Source organism: Bos javanicus, chromosome 22 (assembly GCF_032452875.1).
Source record: "Bos javanicus breed banteng chromosome 22, ARS-OSU_banteng_1.0, whole genome shotgun sequence".
NCBI classification, from domain to species: domain Eukaryota; kingdom Metazoa; phylum Chordata; class Mammalia; order Artiodactyla; family Bovidae; genus Bos; species Bos javanicus.
The window spans coordinates 16,733,326-16,752,963 of record NC_083889.1 but is presented as its reverse complement, the minus strand read 5'-3'; the positions used below and the strand labels follow the sequence as shown (position 1 = coordinate 16,752,963).

At 41.1% G+C, this 19,638-nt stretch overlaps 1 protein-coding gene across 4 annotated transcripts in view; it reads left to right on the top strand.

Moving 5' to 3' along the window:
- FANCD2 (FA complementation group D2) overlaps nucleotides 1-19,638 on the top strand; it is a 51,020-nt gene that overhangs the window by 30,691 nt on the left and 691 nt on the right. For all 4 annotated transcript variants that reach the window (XM_061396213.1, XM_061396215.1, XM_061396214.1 and 1 more), the window contains 15 exons: nucleotides 949-1,092; nucleotides 2,376-2,489; nucleotides 3,372-3,500; nucleotides 3,639-3,757; nucleotides 6,767-6,877; nucleotides 8,258-8,388; nucleotides 9,252-9,345; nucleotides 9,982-10,104; nucleotides 10,926-11,019; nucleotides 11,689-11,760; nucleotides 12,469-12,507; nucleotides 13,473-13,547; nucleotides 14,299-14,373; nucleotides 16,851-16,997; nucleotides 18,472-18,552. In XM_061396213.1, coding sequence (XP_061252197.1) covers nucleotides 949-1,092; nucleotides 2,376-2,489; nucleotides 3,372-3,500; nucleotides 3,639-3,757; nucleotides 6,767-6,877; nucleotides 8,258-8,388; nucleotides 9,252-9,345; nucleotides 9,982-10,104; nucleotides 10,926-11,019; nucleotides 11,689-11,760; nucleotides 12,469-12,507; nucleotides 13,473-13,547; nucleotides 14,299-14,373; nucleotides 16,851-16,997; nucleotides 18,472-18,552 — 1,548 coding nt within the window. The remainder of the gene's footprint in view (nucleotides 1-948; nucleotides 1,093-2,375; nucleotides 2,490-3,371; nucleotides 3,501-3,638; nucleotides 3,758-6,766; nucleotides 6,878-8,257; nucleotides 8,389-9,251; nucleotides 9,346-9,981; nucleotides 10,105-10,925; nucleotides 11,020-11,688; nucleotides 11,761-12,468; nucleotides 12,508-13,472; nucleotides 13,548-14,298; nucleotides 14,374-16,850; nucleotides 16,998-18,471; nucleotides 18,553-19,638) is intronic.

The following is a 19,638-nucleotide window of genomic DNA, read 5'->3' as shown; positions in this document are numbered from 1 at the left end:
TGAATCTCCATGAAGATGTGTAACAACCCAGTGAAATTAGCAAGGGCTAGCATTATCCTATGCATTTCACAGAGAGAAAAGTTATGGAAAGGAGAGGTGAACAAACTCTGATAGGCCTTGGAGTGACCCTGTCAGTAGCAGAGGTTGGGTGAGACTCGAAATATTTATCACTACCACACACTGGTTCTTCTCATTATTTTCTTGATCATATTACTCCCTTTTTTGCACCCCAGGAGTACTTTGAATTATCTTGTAGCAATTATCAAATTCTGTCTTCGGATGTATTCTAAGTATACTTCTTTTAGCTTTTTTTCCTCATCTGATCCCAGATTATTCCCTTCTCAGTGAATTGAGATAACACAAAATGCTTAGCATAGTTTCTTAATACAGATACTTAACAATTTCCTATAATAGTACCACTCACAGAGTTGGTTTGTGAAATTGCTTAAACCACATGGATCCCAGTTATTTCTGTTCTTTAGCTATTGTTTGTGAGTATTTGTTATGTATAACTCCTCTAATCTTCCCAAAATCAAGTTTAGTATTGATACCTATATATAATAGATGAGAAAACTTAAGACCCAGAGAGAGTAGGTGACTTGTTCAAAGTTATACAGTTAATAAGTGCTTGAGCAAGGGTTTGAAGCCAGATTTTTTGGTCCATAAGCTCACAGTTTTCTGGTCCACACCATAGTGCCTTGATTTGCCTAGTAGTTCATCCCTAAGTGGAAACCAATCAAGAGTCTCAGTGTGCAACCTATATCCCAGTGTTACATTGGGTACTCTGTCTCAGGAATATTTTGAGACCTTGGAAAAAGAAAGTTGATAAAAGAATGTAATGAAGTGTAACTTTTTGTATAAAGTAAATGCTTAACTGCACTTTGAAACCTTCATTTAAAATTAGATTAATAAAGAAACCTTGTTCTGTTGGTTACTCGTACTTCTTAGGAATTCAGAGGGAAAGAAGAAAAGACATCAGTGTCATTACAGAATTACCACGCTTTTTTCCGAGAAATGGACATTGAGGTCTTCTCTATTCTGCGTTGTGGGCTTGTGACCAAGTTCATCTTAGATACTGAAATGCACACCGAAGTAAGTGACAGAACTGAGATCCCAGAACTTAGTCTCTTTTTAGGAAGTTCCGCAGCTCTCTTCCTTTTTCACAAAAAACACCATGACACTGGGAGAAGTAGGACTCTGGCTTCCAAAGCCTTTATATGTGAAAAAGTAGATAAATAATTATCCTCATCATCTTGATGTTTATAAATCTAAGTTTTGGTTGTTTTTTTTTCTTAATAGTACATTAGACATTACAGAAGATCATGCTAATGGTGTGATCCTTACTTTAGGTTGCTAATAACCAGCTGTTTGGATTACTTTATAAAGCAGCACTATTTTGGTTTATAGTTACTCAGTGTTCTTTTCACTTTTTCATGATATTTGTTCAGTGTCCATGATATACTTGTTGAGTCAGTTTTTTGCCACTCACCTAGACATTGGCAATTCAGTAGTACATCCAACATGATGCTCGCCTTCAAATAGCTCATAATCTAATAAAGGAAGTAGACAACCAGTAGTACATGCTATGTGGATGATCTGAACCAAGTACCAGTGAAACTCTGAGGAAAGAATGGTATTTATAATGAACTTGAAAGTGGAGGACATTTACACAGAGAAGGTACTTTCTGATACAGGATTTCACCAGAAGGTAGAGGTTTTCCAGGTTAAAAAAATTAAAAAAAACAATGGTGTGGATTTTTGCCATAGATTTTTACAATGTGTATTTTTACAAGAATGTTTTGTTTTTTCAGTATTTCTATATCAGCCTGTACTTGGAGATTCTCCATAAATGTACGGTTAAGTGAAAAATTTGAAGTGAGACTGCATTGGATCCGTTCTATTTCTGGTAGTGCAACGCACTTATAACGATTCTGCCAGTCTTATCTTAATAGTAGTGAAACGTTTCAGGGAGAGAAAATGCGAAAGAATTATTTAATGAATAGAGAAAAGCAAAAATTTCTTGAATTAGTCTCTCTTTTTTTTTTTAATCCCAAGGTATTTAGGAAAGGCATCACTGGTCCATAGCTGGAAGGATATACAAGAGGCATTTATTTCTAGAGAAAAAGTGTGTCTTCTAAAACTATACTGCCTCATTACTATTTAATAATTTTAAATTTTGTTTTACTTAGGAAATGCATGACTTTGATTTGTTGACAGAGCACAACAGTCATTTATGTGAGGTGGGGGAAATTTCCCCCTTTCTTTTGGTAATGATCATATTCTTTACACATTGTAGACAGTAAAAACATGGACTGTATCCCCAAAAGATGGCTAGAGCATGTTGGGAATTATTCTTTCCTTCTTCCTTATAACAGGCTGCAGAAGTTGTGCAACTTCAGCCCCCTGAACTGCTTTTCTTGCTGGAAGATCTCACCCAGAAGCTGGACAACATGCTAACACCTGTGGCCAGGAGAGTCCCCTTCCTCAAGGTTAATACAGACAGGAGCACAGGGCCTTGTCCTGTGGATTTGGAAACAAAGAGGTCTTAGTAGTGAATAAGTTGTCAGTTTCTCTGATAGTTTTTGGGTAGCGTGGTGGTAGGCCTGTTGCCAGCCCACAGTCACCTTGCTTTAGAAAGGAACTCTAAAACCGAGAAAACAAAAAGCCACCCAAAACAGAAGATGTATTTTCAAATGCCCTGAGAATTCCTGAATCCTGTTCTTTGCTTGGGTTTTGGTTTTAATACCCTCCCAAACAGCCTTTGTCCAAGGCTCAGCATGGTAGTTGGCTGTCTAGAACAGTCCACAAGCTCAAGTGTGTATCTAATGGACAATGCATGTAGCATCTGGGGAAGCAAATAGATGATAGGAACAGCAAAATGAGAGAGTTTTAGGTGTGAATGTTTAATATATCCAGTTACTTGATTCTTCTTGAATTTAATATTTGGTCTACATTCTTATTAGACTAAATGATTTCTATTTTTGTGTGAGCTTTATCTCATTACTAATTTGGGGTTTGTACTTCTCAAACACTGTGCTGTGCTTAATTGCTCAATTGTGTCTGACTTTGAGACCTTACGGCCTGTAGCCTGCCAGGCTCCTCTGTCCATGGGGATTCTTCAGGCAAGAATACTAGAGTGGGTTGCCATGCCCTCCTCCAGGGGATCCTGTCTCAAACACTGTGTACTCTATAAAAGCCAATCTCTTGGTTATTTGAAGATTGAGTTGAGTTTCCTCTGTCAAAATATATCCCTAGTTTCTTCTTTTCGCTCTACCTGCTGATACAAGGTTTGATTAAACCCCATAACAGACTCTTAGTTTCAAAGAAGTTATCCAACAGTTTCTTTCCTAGTAACTCTGAATTTATTATAGAGCAAAGGAAACCGGAATATTGGATTCTCACATCTCCACCAGAGATCTGCCTCAGAAATCGCGTTTAGGGTTGTTCAACTGCTGAACCCCATGTGTAACCATCTGGAGAACATTCACAACTATTTTCAGGTCAGAAGCCTATCTTATCATTATAGAGATTTAGAAATTGCTAAATGAACAAGAGATTTCATTTTTGGCTGAAAAATCTTGAAGGAAAATGATGGCAATTGCTAAAGCAACAGTCTTAAAAGCACCTTTCCCTTGTAGTGCTTAACTGCTGAGAATCATGGTGTAGTTGATGGACCTGGAATTAAAGGTCAAGAGTACCACACAATGTCTTCCTGCTATCTGAGGCTACTGCAGATTTTTCATGGGCTTTTTGCTTGGTGAGTATGTGGCAAGTACAGTAGGTAGAGATAATCAAGAATGTCCTTGCTTCTACCTGACAGTCACCAAGGCACTGAGGTGTAGAAAAGAAGAAAAGGACTCCAAAAGGTTATGTCAATATGACACTTACTTTTTCTGAAGTGTTTTTGTCTCTGCATCATTTAATTTGGTTTGGCACACTTTATCTGTTACTAACTCATTTGAAAATCAGATGACTTGCTCTTTTCTAACCTGTAACAAATCTAGCCATCTGATTCTTGGCTAGTTCGCTGTGGCACCCTTTCCCTAATAGCCCAGGGTGAGTGCTGTAAGAAGTTGTTACTCATCAAGTTGTAGATAAATTCCAGATTGTGTGGTAAAGAGTTGCAGGCAATGTAAGCCAGGGTGTCTAGGGATGCCTTCATGAAATTGTGGGACTTGATGGGGCCCTTGGAGGGTAGATGGCTTTGGGGAGTAAAGGAAGAAACTGTAAGGCACGGCATGGACAAGAGTAGAAATGAGGGAGTTTGTCCCTTACATGCTTCTGTTCCTCAGGGCTGGGTCTTGGCCTCTCTGTTCTCATACAGGTTTCCTGGGCAGTCTCAACCAAGGTTAAATTTGGGCTAAAATTTAACTTCTGAGCTACAGGCATTTAACTCGCACCTGCCTACTCAGCTCCTCCTTGTACCGGTGTCACTGACAGCTCAGATTCATCACATCCAAAGCGTGTTTCATCCTCCCCACCACTCCTTCAGCTTTCCCTGGCGAGACAGATGGCACCACCAGTTGCCTGAGCTAGAAGCTAGGATTTTTTCTTTGTCCCTTTCCTTCTCTCTACCCTTTCTCTGTTCCGCATCTGATCACAAAACCCTATTGAGTTTATCTTCTAGATTACATCTAAATGGCTACCTGTCCTCTCTTTCTCCACTGCTTCCAGACTCCTGTTATCTCTCACCAGACCTAGAACAGCTTTACAGTTGGTCTCTCTCTGCCTCCACTTTTCCTCTTTTGGTCCCTCCTTCATACAGCAATTAAAGTGATCTTCCCAACATAAATCTGATCATATCTTATCCCACCTTTGTTCTGATTGCCGTTATATTTCTCTTGAATTCAATCTCTTCTACTTAGCTTCTAAGGACTTATTATCTGACTCCTGCTGTTCTACTCACTGTGGTGCACTCTGCCCTCCAGTTATACTGAAATAATTTCAGCACCCTATATAGCATTTACCTAGAAGGCTACACATACTCATCCTTCTGCCAGGATCTTCACCTTCCTTGACCCCCCGTCTCTTTTAACTCATCCTTGAGATCTGGATTTAAACTTCAGTTCCTCAGGACCATCTTCCCTGACCCCTAGACTGGGTAAATCTTTCTGCCTCTCTTATCCCCACTTCTTTTCTAATACTCGTAGGATAAAACTTCTCACATTTTATTATAATTATTTGTTCATCTGTCTTCCCTGCTGGACTGTGAGCTCTATGAAGGCCTAGACTAGCCATTATCATATTCTCAGTACTTAAAAACAGTGCCAGACAAAGGATTTGAACAGATGCTTAATCAAGGAGATATGTGAGCGGCAAGTAAACATATGCAAAGATGTGCAGCAGTGTTAGTTATTAAGAAAATACAAACTAAAATTACAGCACGGATGCAGTAAAAAGATTTATCTTGCCAAGTGCTGGTGAGGATATAGAGTAATTGGAGCTCTCACATGCTGCTGTTGTGACTGTAAAATGGTATACTCACTTTTGAAAACCGTTTGGCAGTTCATCAGAAAGTTAGATATATACCCACCATACCACCCAACCATTTTACTGCTAGTAAAAGTAGTAATTTATCCAAGAGAAATGAAAGCATATGTCTGCACAGAGTTTTCTATATTAATATTTATTGGAGCTTCATTTGTAATATCCTCAAATTGGAAACAATTAAAATGTCATAAAATGGTGAATGGATAACAAATTGTAGTGTCTCTATGTGGTAGAATACTAAATGCAACAACATGGATGAAAAAAGAATTACACTGAATAAAAACCAAGACTGTAAGAGTGTGTAGTACTTGATTCTAGTTATATTAAGTTTTAGAAAAAGTGTATAATCTTGTAGTGACAGAAAACTGTTCAGTGGTTGCCTCTCATTGGGTGGGAGGATGGAAGGAGGGCTGGATTACAAAAGAATAGGAGGAAACTGTTAGGAATAGATATGTTTATTATTTTCATTGGGGTGATGGTTTCTTGGATTTGTGTATAAGTCACGAATCAAATTCACCATTTTAAATGCATTCAGTTTAGTGTATGTCCATTACACTTTAAAAAAGCTATTCAGGAAAAAAAAAATACAACATTATAGGCCCTCAGAATTAATTTGTGGAAGGGAAGAGAGGCTACCACTGGTGATGCGGAAATGTTTCTAGAGGAGTGAAAGTTCTAGGGGGTCAGGTTGTGCTGGGCCTTGAAGGTCAGGCAAAAGAAGGGTCATGCTGGCCTAAATGGATTGGAAAGGCAGCCAAAGAGACCAATGAAAAGATGTTGGCGTGATCCATGCATGGGATGATGAGAAGGGCCTGGCCTAGAGTGATGGTCTTGGCTTGGAAAGGAAGAGATAGTAGGAAAGACAATCAGAAGACAGAACTGTCAAGATTTGACTTAATCTGGTATGGATTAGACACTGATTTAAGCAGTTTCACAAAATTATTCCTATTTTTTTGTTGTTGTTGTTTGTTTTGAGAAGATTGACAGTTATCTCTAAAATGTATACAATAAAGGAGAGTTTTTTTTCCCCTTGGAAATAAACCTAGGAGGAGGACTGTTATAGATCCTTAAGAAAAGAATGTTTCGGGTACCCTTCAGCTTCTAGTCTGGTATTCAGAGCTGTGACTAGATTTAGCGCTTGAGTACCTTCAGTACTTGAGTTCTTGTTCTTCTGTTGATTTATTGATGGTACAGAATAGTGGCCAGGATCCTTAAATGCTGTCCACATAATCTTCCTGAAACTGAGCTCAGCTACCTTTCCTTGACTTTCCTTTAGGAGTGGATTCTGTCAACTTCAAAATAATAATTTACTATACTCAGCCCTTGGGATCCTTACTAGCCGACTGAAGCCAGGAGAGCGTGACCAATCCGTGGAGGAGCTGCTCAGGTGGGCTGGACCGCATGTCCCTGAGAGTTATCTAAAGAAATTCCTAGGAATAAAACAGGCAAGATTTCTTGGAGATAACTTGGTGTTTTTAGTGCCTTTTCCTCATTTATGTGAGCTTTCTTATCTGTGTATTCAGATATATCCTGAAACTTTAGAAACTGTTGAATAAATCAAACTAAATCCTCATGTATCCTTCATCCTGTAAAGTTTGTATTTTCAGGTAACAATGATGAAAGTGCTAGCCAGCTGTAGTCAACTCTTGATTATCTAGGTACCTACTCTGTCTCCTAATTGGGTTGGATAATTAGGTAGCAGTCAGTTATCACTTCCCTCATCTTGAAAGAGGAGAAGGCAGTGGCACCCCACTATAGTACTCTTGCCTGGAAAATCCCATGGATGGAGAAGTCTGGTGGGCTGTAGTCCATGGGGTCGCTAAGAGTTGGACACGACTGAGCGACTTCACACTCACTTTTTCACTTTCATGCATTGGAGAAGGAAATGGCAACCTGCTCCAGTGTTCTTGCCTGGAGAATCCCAGGGATGGGGGAGCCTGGTGGGCTGCTGTCTTTGGGGTCGCACAGAATCGGACATGACTGAAGTGACTTAGCAGCAGCAGCAGCATCTTGAAAGAAGAGGAGCCTAGACTGAGAGCACAGGAGATGAGAAGGAGCTCTAAGGAGCATGGCTTCAGCCTCTGCCCCAGCTTCACCCAGAGCAGTTTGGTCTTTCCCCTACCTCCCCTGAGAGCCTAGGCCATCACTGAGTCCGCAGTCTGCCTTTAGCACCTCATTTTATTTTCGATACAGTTCTTTTAAATTTGTTTGACTTACTTTCCACCAGTCAATCAGTAGTTGACTCTGGTTTTATTTTAACTATGATTTTAGATTAATTGTGTTTCTTCATCTGCTATTACTTCAGAACAGGAAAAGCTAACTACATATGATACATTTATCAAGTTCTGCTTTATCGTTTCCTTTTACCTTGTCCCTTGTCCTTGCACCTTCCTTTTACCTTAACCCATAATTTAAACATTATACTCAGTGTGTTGCCTCTTACCTTAAAGAGCAAATAATTTACCCGAGGTTGCACATATCAGCATGGCCTAGGCTAGCACTTGGTTATCTTGGCATACATGACTCTCTTCAATGCCAGCATCCCATACACTGGGTCAGGCCTCTACACCCTGGCTTTCTCCATACAAAGTTACATTTCTCCATAATACCTTGAAAGAAGGTTCTACTAAAGCACCTGCAAATGAGGAGGATTCTGCTTAGACCATCAGGCATTTCAGTGGACTTCTATAACTCATGGATTTAGACACATCTGTAATACTTGTGATGGTGGGGTTTTTTTTGTTTTTTTTTTTTTGTCTCTTTACAGGCAGAGCTTCCATTACTTGCAGAATTTCCATGCCAGCATTCCCAGTTTCCAGTGTGCTGTTTATCTCCTTAGACTTTTGATGGTCATTTTGGAGAAATCTACAGCTCCTGCTGAGAACAAAAGACAAATTGGTGATGGATCCTCTTTTTTTCCTTCATGAATAGACTAGTAAACTTGGGGCTTCCTAGAACTTTGTAAATTTTACAAGCAAATCTCTCCATCACTGTGGATATGCTCTCTTTGTATACCAAGAAGGACATAGTCCCAGTAGGAGCTATGTCTGAGCTCTGCTGACATGGCTTAAACTGAGTGTGGTTAGTTTACTTGGCTGGATTTGCTGTTTAACTTTTGTTTATTCATATCCTTCCCTTTTTTTTTTTTGTTATTAAGTATCTGAGACATTTGACAGAAAAACATAAGCCATTAAGTTAATAAAATGGGACAGAAAGGAGAAATCAGGATTAAGTGTAAAGAAAAGTCTGGTCCCATCCCTGATCTTTTTCTTTAACTATCTTTTGACATCGCTCTTAGAATGCATCTCACTGATAAATCTTAATTGGCAGCACACACAGAAAGCAAGAAAAAATGCAAAACCTTTATTCCTGTTCCTTAAAGGGGGAGGGTTTTACATGAACCTTGGAGGCCCATACTGTTTATTGTTTACTGGCCTGCCAAGGAGTACCTGAGATGACTTCCCACTGCCCAGCAGCACTCCTTACTCTGTGTGTCTGTATGGTTCATGTTTGTGTCAAGACAGGATAAAAGGGTGGGGCATGTTAGGTCTTAGAGAAATGGGTTTATTTCTGGTAGAAGGACTAATAGAGCAGGAACTCATGAAAGCTTCCCCCCTGCCCCCAAAATTGTCTGTTAGTATAGGAACTTCATAGTAAATATAAAAGAATAACGTTTTTGATCAATTATCATCCCCCAAAGACTGCAAAACAAGAATTAAGTTCATTTTCCGTGAATCAAATTTGTGTTGTTTCACCAACAGCTTCCCTGGCCAAACAGTTCCTCTGTCGAGTGTGGCCTAGTGGAGAGAAAGAGAGGAGCAGCATTCCTAATGACCAGCTCCAGGCTTTGCTTGGGTAAGAGGCTCAGCTTCTGTCCACAAGCCAAATAGCCTTCCATTTGCCCCTGTTTGGATCCCTTGTTTGGTAAAAAACTGAGAAATTTATCTTGGTTGATGATAATTTGGAAGCAGTGAAATAGGTGTGAAATTAATGTAATTTAGAATATGTGGATTTTCAGATCCTCTAGTTCTGTTTTATGCTGTCAGTTCTTTAGTAAATCAAATCATAGAGGAAGTGGAGGAGTCTGCTGTTGTATCCTGCCTTGTTAACCCATGAGTCAGATATTTATTATTGCCTACCATATCTAAGACACAGCCATCACTTCATGGTGTCTAACTGTATTTCTAATGGAGACATCATTTCCTTTACTCCTGAAAAGTAATTGGAATCTTTATGTTATTAAAAATAAATGTTGGGAATTCCTTGGTGAGCCACTGGTTAGTGCTCAGCACTTTCACTTCTGTGGCCCTGGGTTCAGTTCCTGGCCGGGGAACTGAGATTCTGCAAGTCGTGTGGCGCAGCAAAAAATAGATTAATAAAATAATTGCTAATAGTTGGTTTAAAGCTTAGTACCTGGATATGTCTCAAGAAAGAAATCTTGATTTAGAAATTCTGTAATGTGTATTCATACTCCTGTGGCTATCAATACAGCATCTACCTGGAGCACACAGACAGTGTACTGAAGGCCATAGAGGAGATTGCTGGTGTTGGTGTCCCAGAGCTGATCAACTCTCCAAAAGAAGCCTCTTCTTCCACATTCCCTACACTGACCTGGTAAGGCAGCACTCTCCTCTAGTCCTTTCCGTAAGTTAGAATCATACTAATGTATGTAGGTTCCAAATAACTACCTTACTCTTTATCTAGTTCTGATACAGAAGGTATGTGCAGTCATTTGTTCAACACATAGAATGTCTGCTGTGAATTCCCTTCAAGCTTCAAGCAGTCCTCACCCCGCCCATATGAAAGGATATTATTGAGGAATGACTTTTCAGTAGTTACAGTTTTTAGAGACATTGGATATTTAATCACCAAACTTTTTTCAGTGCTTTCACCCTTTATATGTGAAATTATTTTTCCAATATTTTAACCACCTTTAGACGGATACAGTGGTTATTGTGTCTAACCATATATGTGTCACTTAATGGGTTTTGTGTCTCATAGTATCAGTGGTTATCTGATATTCATATGGTCTTTATAGTTTATAATGCACTCTTATATTCCTTATTTCATTTGATCCTTTAGATGAATCTGTGAGGTAGATATCATTTCCCCTGTTTTACTGATGAGGAAAATGAGCTTTAGAGAGGGAGCTTGCTTGGAACTAGAAACTTAAGTTGAATCTTCTGACCACTACTTTCCTGCTCTTTCTCTGCCACCACACTCTCCCTTCATGAAATTAATCCCATGGTTTCACAGGCCGTCTTCTTGGCTCATTTCTAAATCCTTCCTGCTCTCACATCCTCCTAGAGTAGACCCTAGTGAAAGCATGTTTCCAGAGGTGGGGAGGGAAATCACTTTGGGTTCCCTGGTTTCATCCCAGGACTTTCTTTGTGATGAGTGCATCATTGTGTGAGTGTCATACTTTTCTCTTGTAGGACCACGTTCGTCATTTTCTTCCGAGTAATGATGGCTGAACTAGAGAAGACAGTGAAAGGTCTTCAGGCTGGAACAGCAGCAGATTCACAGCAGGTGAGTCAAATTGTCCCACCTCAGGAAGCAGACTCTGGATTATTCGGAAGATTCTGGTTGTTCTCCTTGGGTCTAGAATTTTCTCCTAAGCTATTTCCTTTAACTTACTGAGATCCAGAACTTTTTTCGAAGAGTTCTTGATGTCCTTTCTTCTAGTTGGAAGTGAGAATTAAGCTGTTTTCCCTGCTACTTCCTAAGGATAACCTTGGACTCCATAGACCTAGTCTGGAAAAAATATCTTTGGTTGCAGCCTCATGTACCCAGCTGCAACTTGTGAGCTGGCATGAGGTTAACAAGCCTGTTTCAGATGCTGTGGTCCTAGGCCTTGGCAACCTGCTAACCAGAGCAGAGCTAGCCTTCTAGGAGCAAGAGCTTGCTTAGGGAATCAGAGAAACTACAGGGATATGTTGCAGAAGCTTTTTCCTACTTGTAAGTTATTGAAGAGGAGTTGTCTTCTTAGAAAGTCTCAATAAGGTACCCTAGTGATACCATATATGCAGGCCTCCGAACCATCTACTGGGTTCACTGGTTGCCACATCTGTTTAGGAGGATACTTGGTTTAAAATCTCTGTAGAGCTCTGTAGTTCAAGAATCATATGTTAGTGGGAACATGGTAAAAGAAGTATTTGGCTGCAATTCAAAGATGGCTGTATATTTGGCTACCCCCAGATTCATGAAGAGAAGCTCCTCTACTGGAACATGGCTGTTCGAGACTTCAGTATCCTCATCAACCTGATAAAGGTGAGTATGGAGAGGCTCCCTGTTCCATCTCACTGGCTAACTGCAGAAACTGCCAAGGGGCCTGACTTCCAAAATGGACCCTCTCAGCTCCTCCCCACCCTTTGTTGGGCACCTGTTTCCCCATCTTGTCCCTGTGCCCTGCCCATCCTGGATAACACCGTCCCTGCTTCCTGTGCAGTGTCTTTCCCTTCTCTGCCTTCCTCCTTCCAGTCTGTGCCATACTGTTTACTATTTAATGACTCCTTCCACCTGTCATTCTCCCATACTCTCTCACCACACCATGAATCTGAGCACATTCCCCATGGTCTCCATCTTCCAACTTGAATGCCTTCTTTATCCCTCATGTACACTCTGCTCTCGTCCACTCCATGATTTTGCCCAGACTGTTCCCCAAGCTTAGAATGTTTTTCTTTCCTTTCTGCCTCTTTCTTCAGGCTTCCCATCAAGGTTTGGGATCTCTGCAATGCCATCTTAACATTCCCTGTTGGAATCAATTCCTTGTTCCTCTATGCTCCCCTCTTCTTTTCTTGAACTTCAGTTACAGTGATTACTTTATTCTTTGTGATTGATTTGTTGACATGTTGATGTGCCTCCTTCATTTTAGACGTCTGTACAACACTCAGAGCTGTGCTTTGCATGGTGGGGAAGAGGCTGGGGTGCTCAGAGGAGCAGATCTCAGCTCTGGTTTCTTGTCCTTCATCTTTCCAGGTGTTTGATAGTCGTCCTGTTCTGTTTGCGTGTTTGAAGGTGAGCAATAGACTGGGCCCTCTTTAGTGTTAATTCTTCCTTTGGATCAGCTGAGTGGAATTGCTTAATACCTTGCCCACAAGCCAGTCTCCAGAATCTCTGCTGATAGGTAGTCTATAAAAGACCATGGATATGTTTTCCTATATTAGTTGGATAACCAGAGAAACCAATTTTCCTATGAGTTTGAAAACTTAGTCTTAGAACTAGGATGATTGGCTTAAGGAGCAGTAGTCACTCCCTGCCATTCCTTCCCAGTCAACAGGAAGGAAGGAGGAGTGGGTGAGTCCTCTTTTTAAAGCCCGTGGGTGGCCTCATCGATGTGGGAGCTGGCCTTCTGGTATCCTCCAGGGGAATATCCTGGATTAGCCCTAGATTTGGTGATAAACACATTGGGTTAAGAGCTAAGGAAGGCAGTAGGGAGAATGCTTCTCCCCTTTCCCAGCAGTTCCTTCCAGGAGATGGTGCCCCATACTGTTGTCTCCTGGCTTCTCTCTTCCTTTTTTTTTTTTTTCTCTCTCTCTTCCTCTTTACTCACACCCCGCACTGATGCCAGTGTGAGGGATGGTTGAGAAGGGGGAGTCCTTTTCCTGGGTGAATTGGGCAGTTGGTCATGTGCTTCCTCAGCTCTACCCAGTTTATTCCTTTTGAGAGTAAGTTGCCCTCTGGGAGCAGGGGCTCCCCTCAGTTCCTCTGTGCTCTCATTCTCAAGCTGAGCAATACCCCGCACATTGACTGTGTGTGAGGCAGGTAAGGATGCTTAACTCAGGACGAAACAGGCCTGTTTAGCCTTTGCATTAAGCTGTATTCTCTGAATTAACCTTTTGCACCCTTTCCGATTTATTTTTTACATATAAAAGAAAATAAACACTCTGGTCTGAGAAATGCTATGTTGCCTCAGGCAGGGGCATTTCCCACGAAAGACCTCAGCGAGAGGTCCTCACCAGCTTCTCTCTTCTCTTCCTCAGTATGGGCGTCTCTTTGTGGAAGCATTTCTGAAGCAGTGTATGCCGCTCCTAGATTTCAGTTTTAGAAAACACCGGGTAAGAACTGAGAGCAGAGAGCACAGGCATGCTCTGTGTAGTGGTTCAGAAAGTATGTCCACAGCGGCTCCTGGGCAGCCATGGGGACAGCTCCCTCACCCCGGCTCTGGACACAGACTGACGCAGGCACCTCTGGTCACCAGCTGTCCCAGAGATGCCCATGGAGGACTGACGATTCCCTAGTGGACCACCTTCCGACTTCTGCTCCAGAGCCGAGGATGGTTTCTTTTAGCCTGGTTTTATTATGCTACTGCCGTCCCAGGACCTCACATATTAGTGTGTCATTTGTTCCTGTGTACTTTTCTGGGTCTGGTCTCAGGAATTATAAAAAAAGGAAAGAAAACTCATTGGTGTCATAAACTGCACTGTAAGCCCAGAGTCCTAACCACTAGACCACCAGGCAAGTCCAGGAGATGATTTCTTGCATATATTTACCAAGTTGAACTTTGCAGAACACTCTCACAATATTTGGTTGGTCCCTCATAGCGCAGAAAGAGAGGGGAGGACAGCCAGTGAGCACTCCTCCTTCTGTTTGAGGGCCAAATCCATATAAACTTGAAAAATTATGAATCACTGTGTTGTACACCTGAAGTTTAAATCAACACTACGTCAGTTTGAAAAAGAGATGATTGTCCATCTATGGCAGAACCTGAGGCTTGATGTCTTTGGTACTCTTGGTTGCAAGGATATCTTGCACGTAAAGTGAAATGAGAATGTTTCATACGGCATTTGTGCGTGTTGTTGGTTGTAGGAAGATGTTCTGAGCTTACTGGAAACCTTCCAGTTGAGCACGAGACTGCTTCATCACCTGTGTGGGCATTCCAAGGTAAGAGGGAAAGCAGGTCACAATTGTTGGTTTAATCTGTGGTTGCTCTTTGGAGACCCAGGGGCTCCAGTGCCTTCTTCCTTTTTTACCCTTCTTAAGTCTTTATTTCTGAGACTATGTCTGTCCAAAGGCAGTTTATCAGAGTGGTCAAAGCCTCAGTTGCTGGCTGAGATTGGGTAATGATCTCTAGGGAAATTTCTGCATCTGAAATTTGACTCAAACTCCATAGCCCTGTTTCTTCTGGGGCCTCTTCTTTGGTGAGAGAATGTTGGTGGGTGTGTAACTACGTACCATACTCTGGGCAGAAGGAATATTATGGAAGTGATGACTCTACTGGAGATGAGAAGGAGTTCTAAAAGCAGCTGTTTTTAGAGCTTTTCTGCTGTATTATTTCCTAGTCAAGGAACACATCTGTCTCTTAGAATATTTTAGCATTCAAGGACTTTTCCACTTAAAGTGTACAGTTGAGTCCTTGTCACTTTTTGTCTGAAGGGGCACAGAACCGTGGAATTGTGAAGTCACTGGCAAGCCCTTGATTCTTCCACCCAGTGCCTGTCATTCACTTCCTCCCCTGCTTATAAATTTTTAAGGTGCTGAACAGTGGAATTTTAAGGACTCCCTCCACTACAAAGGGGTACTTTCTATTGATTAATGTCAGTATAATATGTGTTCAAGAATATTTTAGGTAAATTCATTGGTAATTGATCAATGAGAGATTATGATGAGGAACTGAGAGGTATTGGTGATATGTCTTCTAGGCTGCTTTAGCTTAAAGGACAACTGCCATTCTCTTCAGAGTACTCTCAGTTCAGCTCAGTTCAGTCGCTCAGTCGTGTCCGACTCTTTGCGACTCCTTGGACTGCAGCACGCCAGGCTTCCCTGTCCATCACCAGCTCCCGGAGTTTACTCAAACTCATGTCCACTGAGTTGGTGATGCCATCCAGCCATCTCATCCTCGTCATCCCCTTCTCCTCCCACCTTCAGTCTTTCCCGGCATCAGCGTCTTTTCAAATGAGTCAGGTCTTCACATGAGATGGCCAAAGTATTGGAGTTTCAGCCTCAACATCAGTCCTTCCAATGAACATTGAGGACTGATTTCCTTTAGGATGGACTGGTTGGATCTCCTTGCAGTCCAAGGGACTCTCAAGAGTCTTCTCCAACACCACAGTTCAAAAGCATCAATTCTTTGGTGCTCAGCTTTCTTTACAGTCCATCTCTCACATTCATACATGACTACTGGAAAAACCATAGTCTTGACTAGATGAACCTTTGTTGGCAAAGTAATGTCTTTGCTTTTTAATATGCTGTTTGCTGCTGCTGCTAAGTCACTTCAGTCGTGTCCGACTCTTTGTGACCCCATAGACAGCAGCGACCAGGCTCCCCCGTCCCTGGGATTCTCCAGGCAAGAACACTGGAGTGGGTTGCTATTTCCTTCTCCAGTGCATGAAAGTGAAAAGTGAAAGTGAAGTTGCTCAGTCAGCGACCCCCTGGACTGCAGCCTTCCAGGCTCCTCCATCTATGGGATTTTCTAGGCAAGAGTACTGGAGTGGGGTGCCATTGCCCTCTCCAAATATGCTGTTTAGGTTGGTCATAACTTTCCTTCCAAGGAGTAAGCGTCTTCTAATTTCATGGCTGCAGTCACCATCTGCAGTGATTATGGAGCCCCCAAAAATAAAGTCTTCCACTGTTTCTCCATCTGTTTGCTTTGAAGTGATGGGACCGGATGCCATGATCTTTGTTTTCTGAATGTTGAGCTTTAAGCCAACTTTTTCACTCTCCTCTTTCACTTTCATCAAGAGGCTCTTTAGTTCTTCACTGTCTGCCATAAGGGTGATGTCATCTGCATATCTGAGGTTATTGATATTTCTCCCAGCAGTCTTGATTCCAGCTTGTGCTTCATCCATCGTAGCATTTCTCGTGATGTACTCTGCATATAAGTTAAATAAGCACGGTGACAGTATACAGCCTTGACATACTCCTTTTCCTATTTGGAACCAATCTGTTGTTCCATGTCTAGTTTTAACTGTTGCTTCCTGACTTGCATACAGATTTCTCAAGAGGCAGGTCAGGTGGTCTGGTATTCCCATCTCTTTCAGAATTTCCCACATTGTGTTGTGATCCACACAGTCAAAGTCGTTGGCATAGTCAATAAAGCAGAAATAGATGTTTTTCTAGAACTCTTGCTTTTTCCATGATCCAGCGGATGTTGGCAATTTGATCTCTGGTTCCTCTGCCTTATCTAAAACCAGTTTGAACATCTGAAAGTTCATGGTTCATGTATTGCTGAAGCCTGGCTTGGAGAATTTTCAGAGTACTCTACCAGACTACTATTTGGGGAATGTGTCTCTGGTCTATACTGGCAGGGCTTATGCTCTTGTTGAGTGTTCAGGGTGTTAGGAGTTCGAAAGTTTCTGTATAGGAAACGTGAAAGCACGATGATAAATGCAGATGAATTGGTTGCATTTGTTTCCATTCAGATTCACCAGGACACAAAACTCACCAAACATGTGCCTTTGCTCAAAAAGACCCTGGAACTGTTAGTTTGCCGAGTGAAAGCCATGCTTATCCTCAACAATTGCAGAGAGGCTTTCTGGCTGGGCAATCTTAAAAATCGGGACTTGCAGGTAAGCCTGGGACCCTACCAATGATAATCTCCTTCTCTTCTATTCTTTGTGAGAGCATTGGAAAGTATCTAAGGAAGGTGACCTAAGCTCCACTCTCTCAATACTCAAAACTACTTTTCTCTTAAGTGACTGTTTAGCTCTTAAAGTTACTTTGTTCTTGGGCCCTGGTTGCAGGTTGCACCCCTCAGCAACAGCAGCAGCAGAGGCACCAAAACATACCATTGATGTATTAATAAAAAAGGCCTCAGACAGAGAAGCAGATCAGGAAAACCTTTTTCTACAACTATGGAGAAACTTTTTTTTGCTGTTTAGTTTTTTTTTTTTTCCCTCTAAAAGCAGTCTGTTCTATTCCTGAAATTATTCTCTGTGCTGATTTTTTTTTTTTTTTTTCTGACTGATTTTAACAAGTTAGCATTTCTTACTTCTTTCAATTGTCTGACTGATGGGCTGAAATCTTGTGTTGTTTATACTGTTTCTTTGGTGTAACACCATTTTTCAAATACAGCCCAAGCCCCTATCATTCATGTTTATAATATCTGAGTCTCATAATTCATACATGAAAATAATAAATCCCCATAGTGTTAGCTTCCTTTCTTTACATCAGTGTTATTAGGTAGATACTCTTGTTATTATGAGAATTGAAGCTCAGAGAGGTTAAGTAACTTGCCATTCAGCTATATGAGTGCAGAAAAGGTTTGAGTCCTAACAGTCCTCATCCAGATTTGGTATTCCTAAACCACTTTAGTATACTATCTTTCAGCTTCTAAATGGCCATTTGTAATTGGTGTGGGTTTTCTTTTTTTTTTTTTAGATTCAATTTAAAAAAATTATCTATTTTTGTTGTTGGGTGTGCTGTGTCTTCATTGCTGCTTGAGGGCTTTCTCTCATTGCAGCAAACGGGCTACTCTAGTTGTACAGGCTGCTGACTGCAGTGGCTCCTTATTGCGGAGCTTGGGCTCCAGGGCTCTTGGGCTTCAGTAATTGCTGCATGTGGGCTCAATAGTTGTGGTGCATGGTGCTTGAGGCATATAGGATATCCCCAGACCAGGGATTAAACCAGTGTCCCATGCGTTGGCAGGCAGAATTTTAGCCACTGGACCACCAGGGAAGCCCTGTATATAGTTGATGTGTTGATGTTCATGTTCACATACTTGAAGGTATTTGAGAAAGTTTAGAATCATATTGAGCATTACCTGAAAGAGTCACCAATACAATCTGGCCATGTAAAACTAGTATTATACTAGAATACAAAGATGAATCTTTTGTAAAACTGCATTTGTGTGAGAGCCAGAAGCATCTCAGAAGCCTTGGGTTGATTATCACTTCTCTAGCTGCTGGATCATAGGTTGGTGTCTGTGTTTGATCATATTTGAATGACTTTCTTTGCCTTGCCTATAAACTTAAGCCTTTCTCTCCTTGAGACCCATGTGTGATCATTATAACCCACCATTTGTCTTGGCCCATTCACATTCAGGGTGAAGAGATTATATCCCAGAATTCCCAGGAGAGCACTGCAAATGAGAGTGAGGGTGACACATCATTCCAAGGAGCAGAGGTACGTGCAGGACTTCTCCCGCCCAAGTTTATAATTACTTCCTTCTGTGGCCATCTCTATTCCCTCTAAAAAAGGCTTCTGCACTTAGGTGAATTCTGTGAGGGCCAGAAAACACACACACACACACACACACTCTCTCTCTATTATAATCACTGTTGAGTATCTCAGGTGAATTCTGTGAGGGCCAGAAAACATACACATACACACACACACACACACACACACACACACACTATTATAATCACTGTTGAGTATCTCAGGTGAATTCTGTGAGGGCCAGAAAACACACACACACACACACACACACTATTATAATCACTGTTGAGTATCTCAGGTGAATTCTGTGAGGGCCAGAAAACACACACACACACACACACTATTATAATCACTGTTGAGTATCTCAGGTTGTGCCGTATGTTATAGTTGAAAATTCCCTTCCATTATAGCCTCTTGTTTTCCCTGAATTCGTATCTGAAACCATTTTAGAGGGGAAATAGGAATAGGTCAAAGTGTTTTGTGAGTGTTGAGAAGAATGAGTTAAACCATTTAAACATGTTGTTTGAATATGCAAAATAGAAATGTAAAAGCCAAAGCACAGAATCAAAAGCTGTCACCACTGAGGACTACAATAATAGTGGTAGTCTTTATGCTCTTCTGGGCTACTCCTGATGCTGTTGAGATTTTAAAGCAAAGAAAAATATATTTATAAAAGTTTCTTACAATTTGGACAGGTTATAGATATCGAGAATCTCAGATTTAAGAATCTGGATATAATTTGTAATGCCATTTGAGGCTGTGAAAAGATCACTTAGTATGAAAAATTATTTTATTACATGGTTCTCTGTTTTATTTGTATCGAATGCCTCCACCTTGTTCTCATAAAAAAGTTTGAGGCAGACAATATTCTATTTGATGCTTTGTTCTAAGCAAACCTCTCAGATTAGATTTTGCAGATCAGAGAGAATCTTATGCTGGATTCCTGTTGTATTTTGAATTTAACCAACATTCATTCTATACTGAATGCCCATTTTATTCCTGTGTCATATACATGCTGTAGTGCTGTGAGCTTATTTAAAAATCACACAT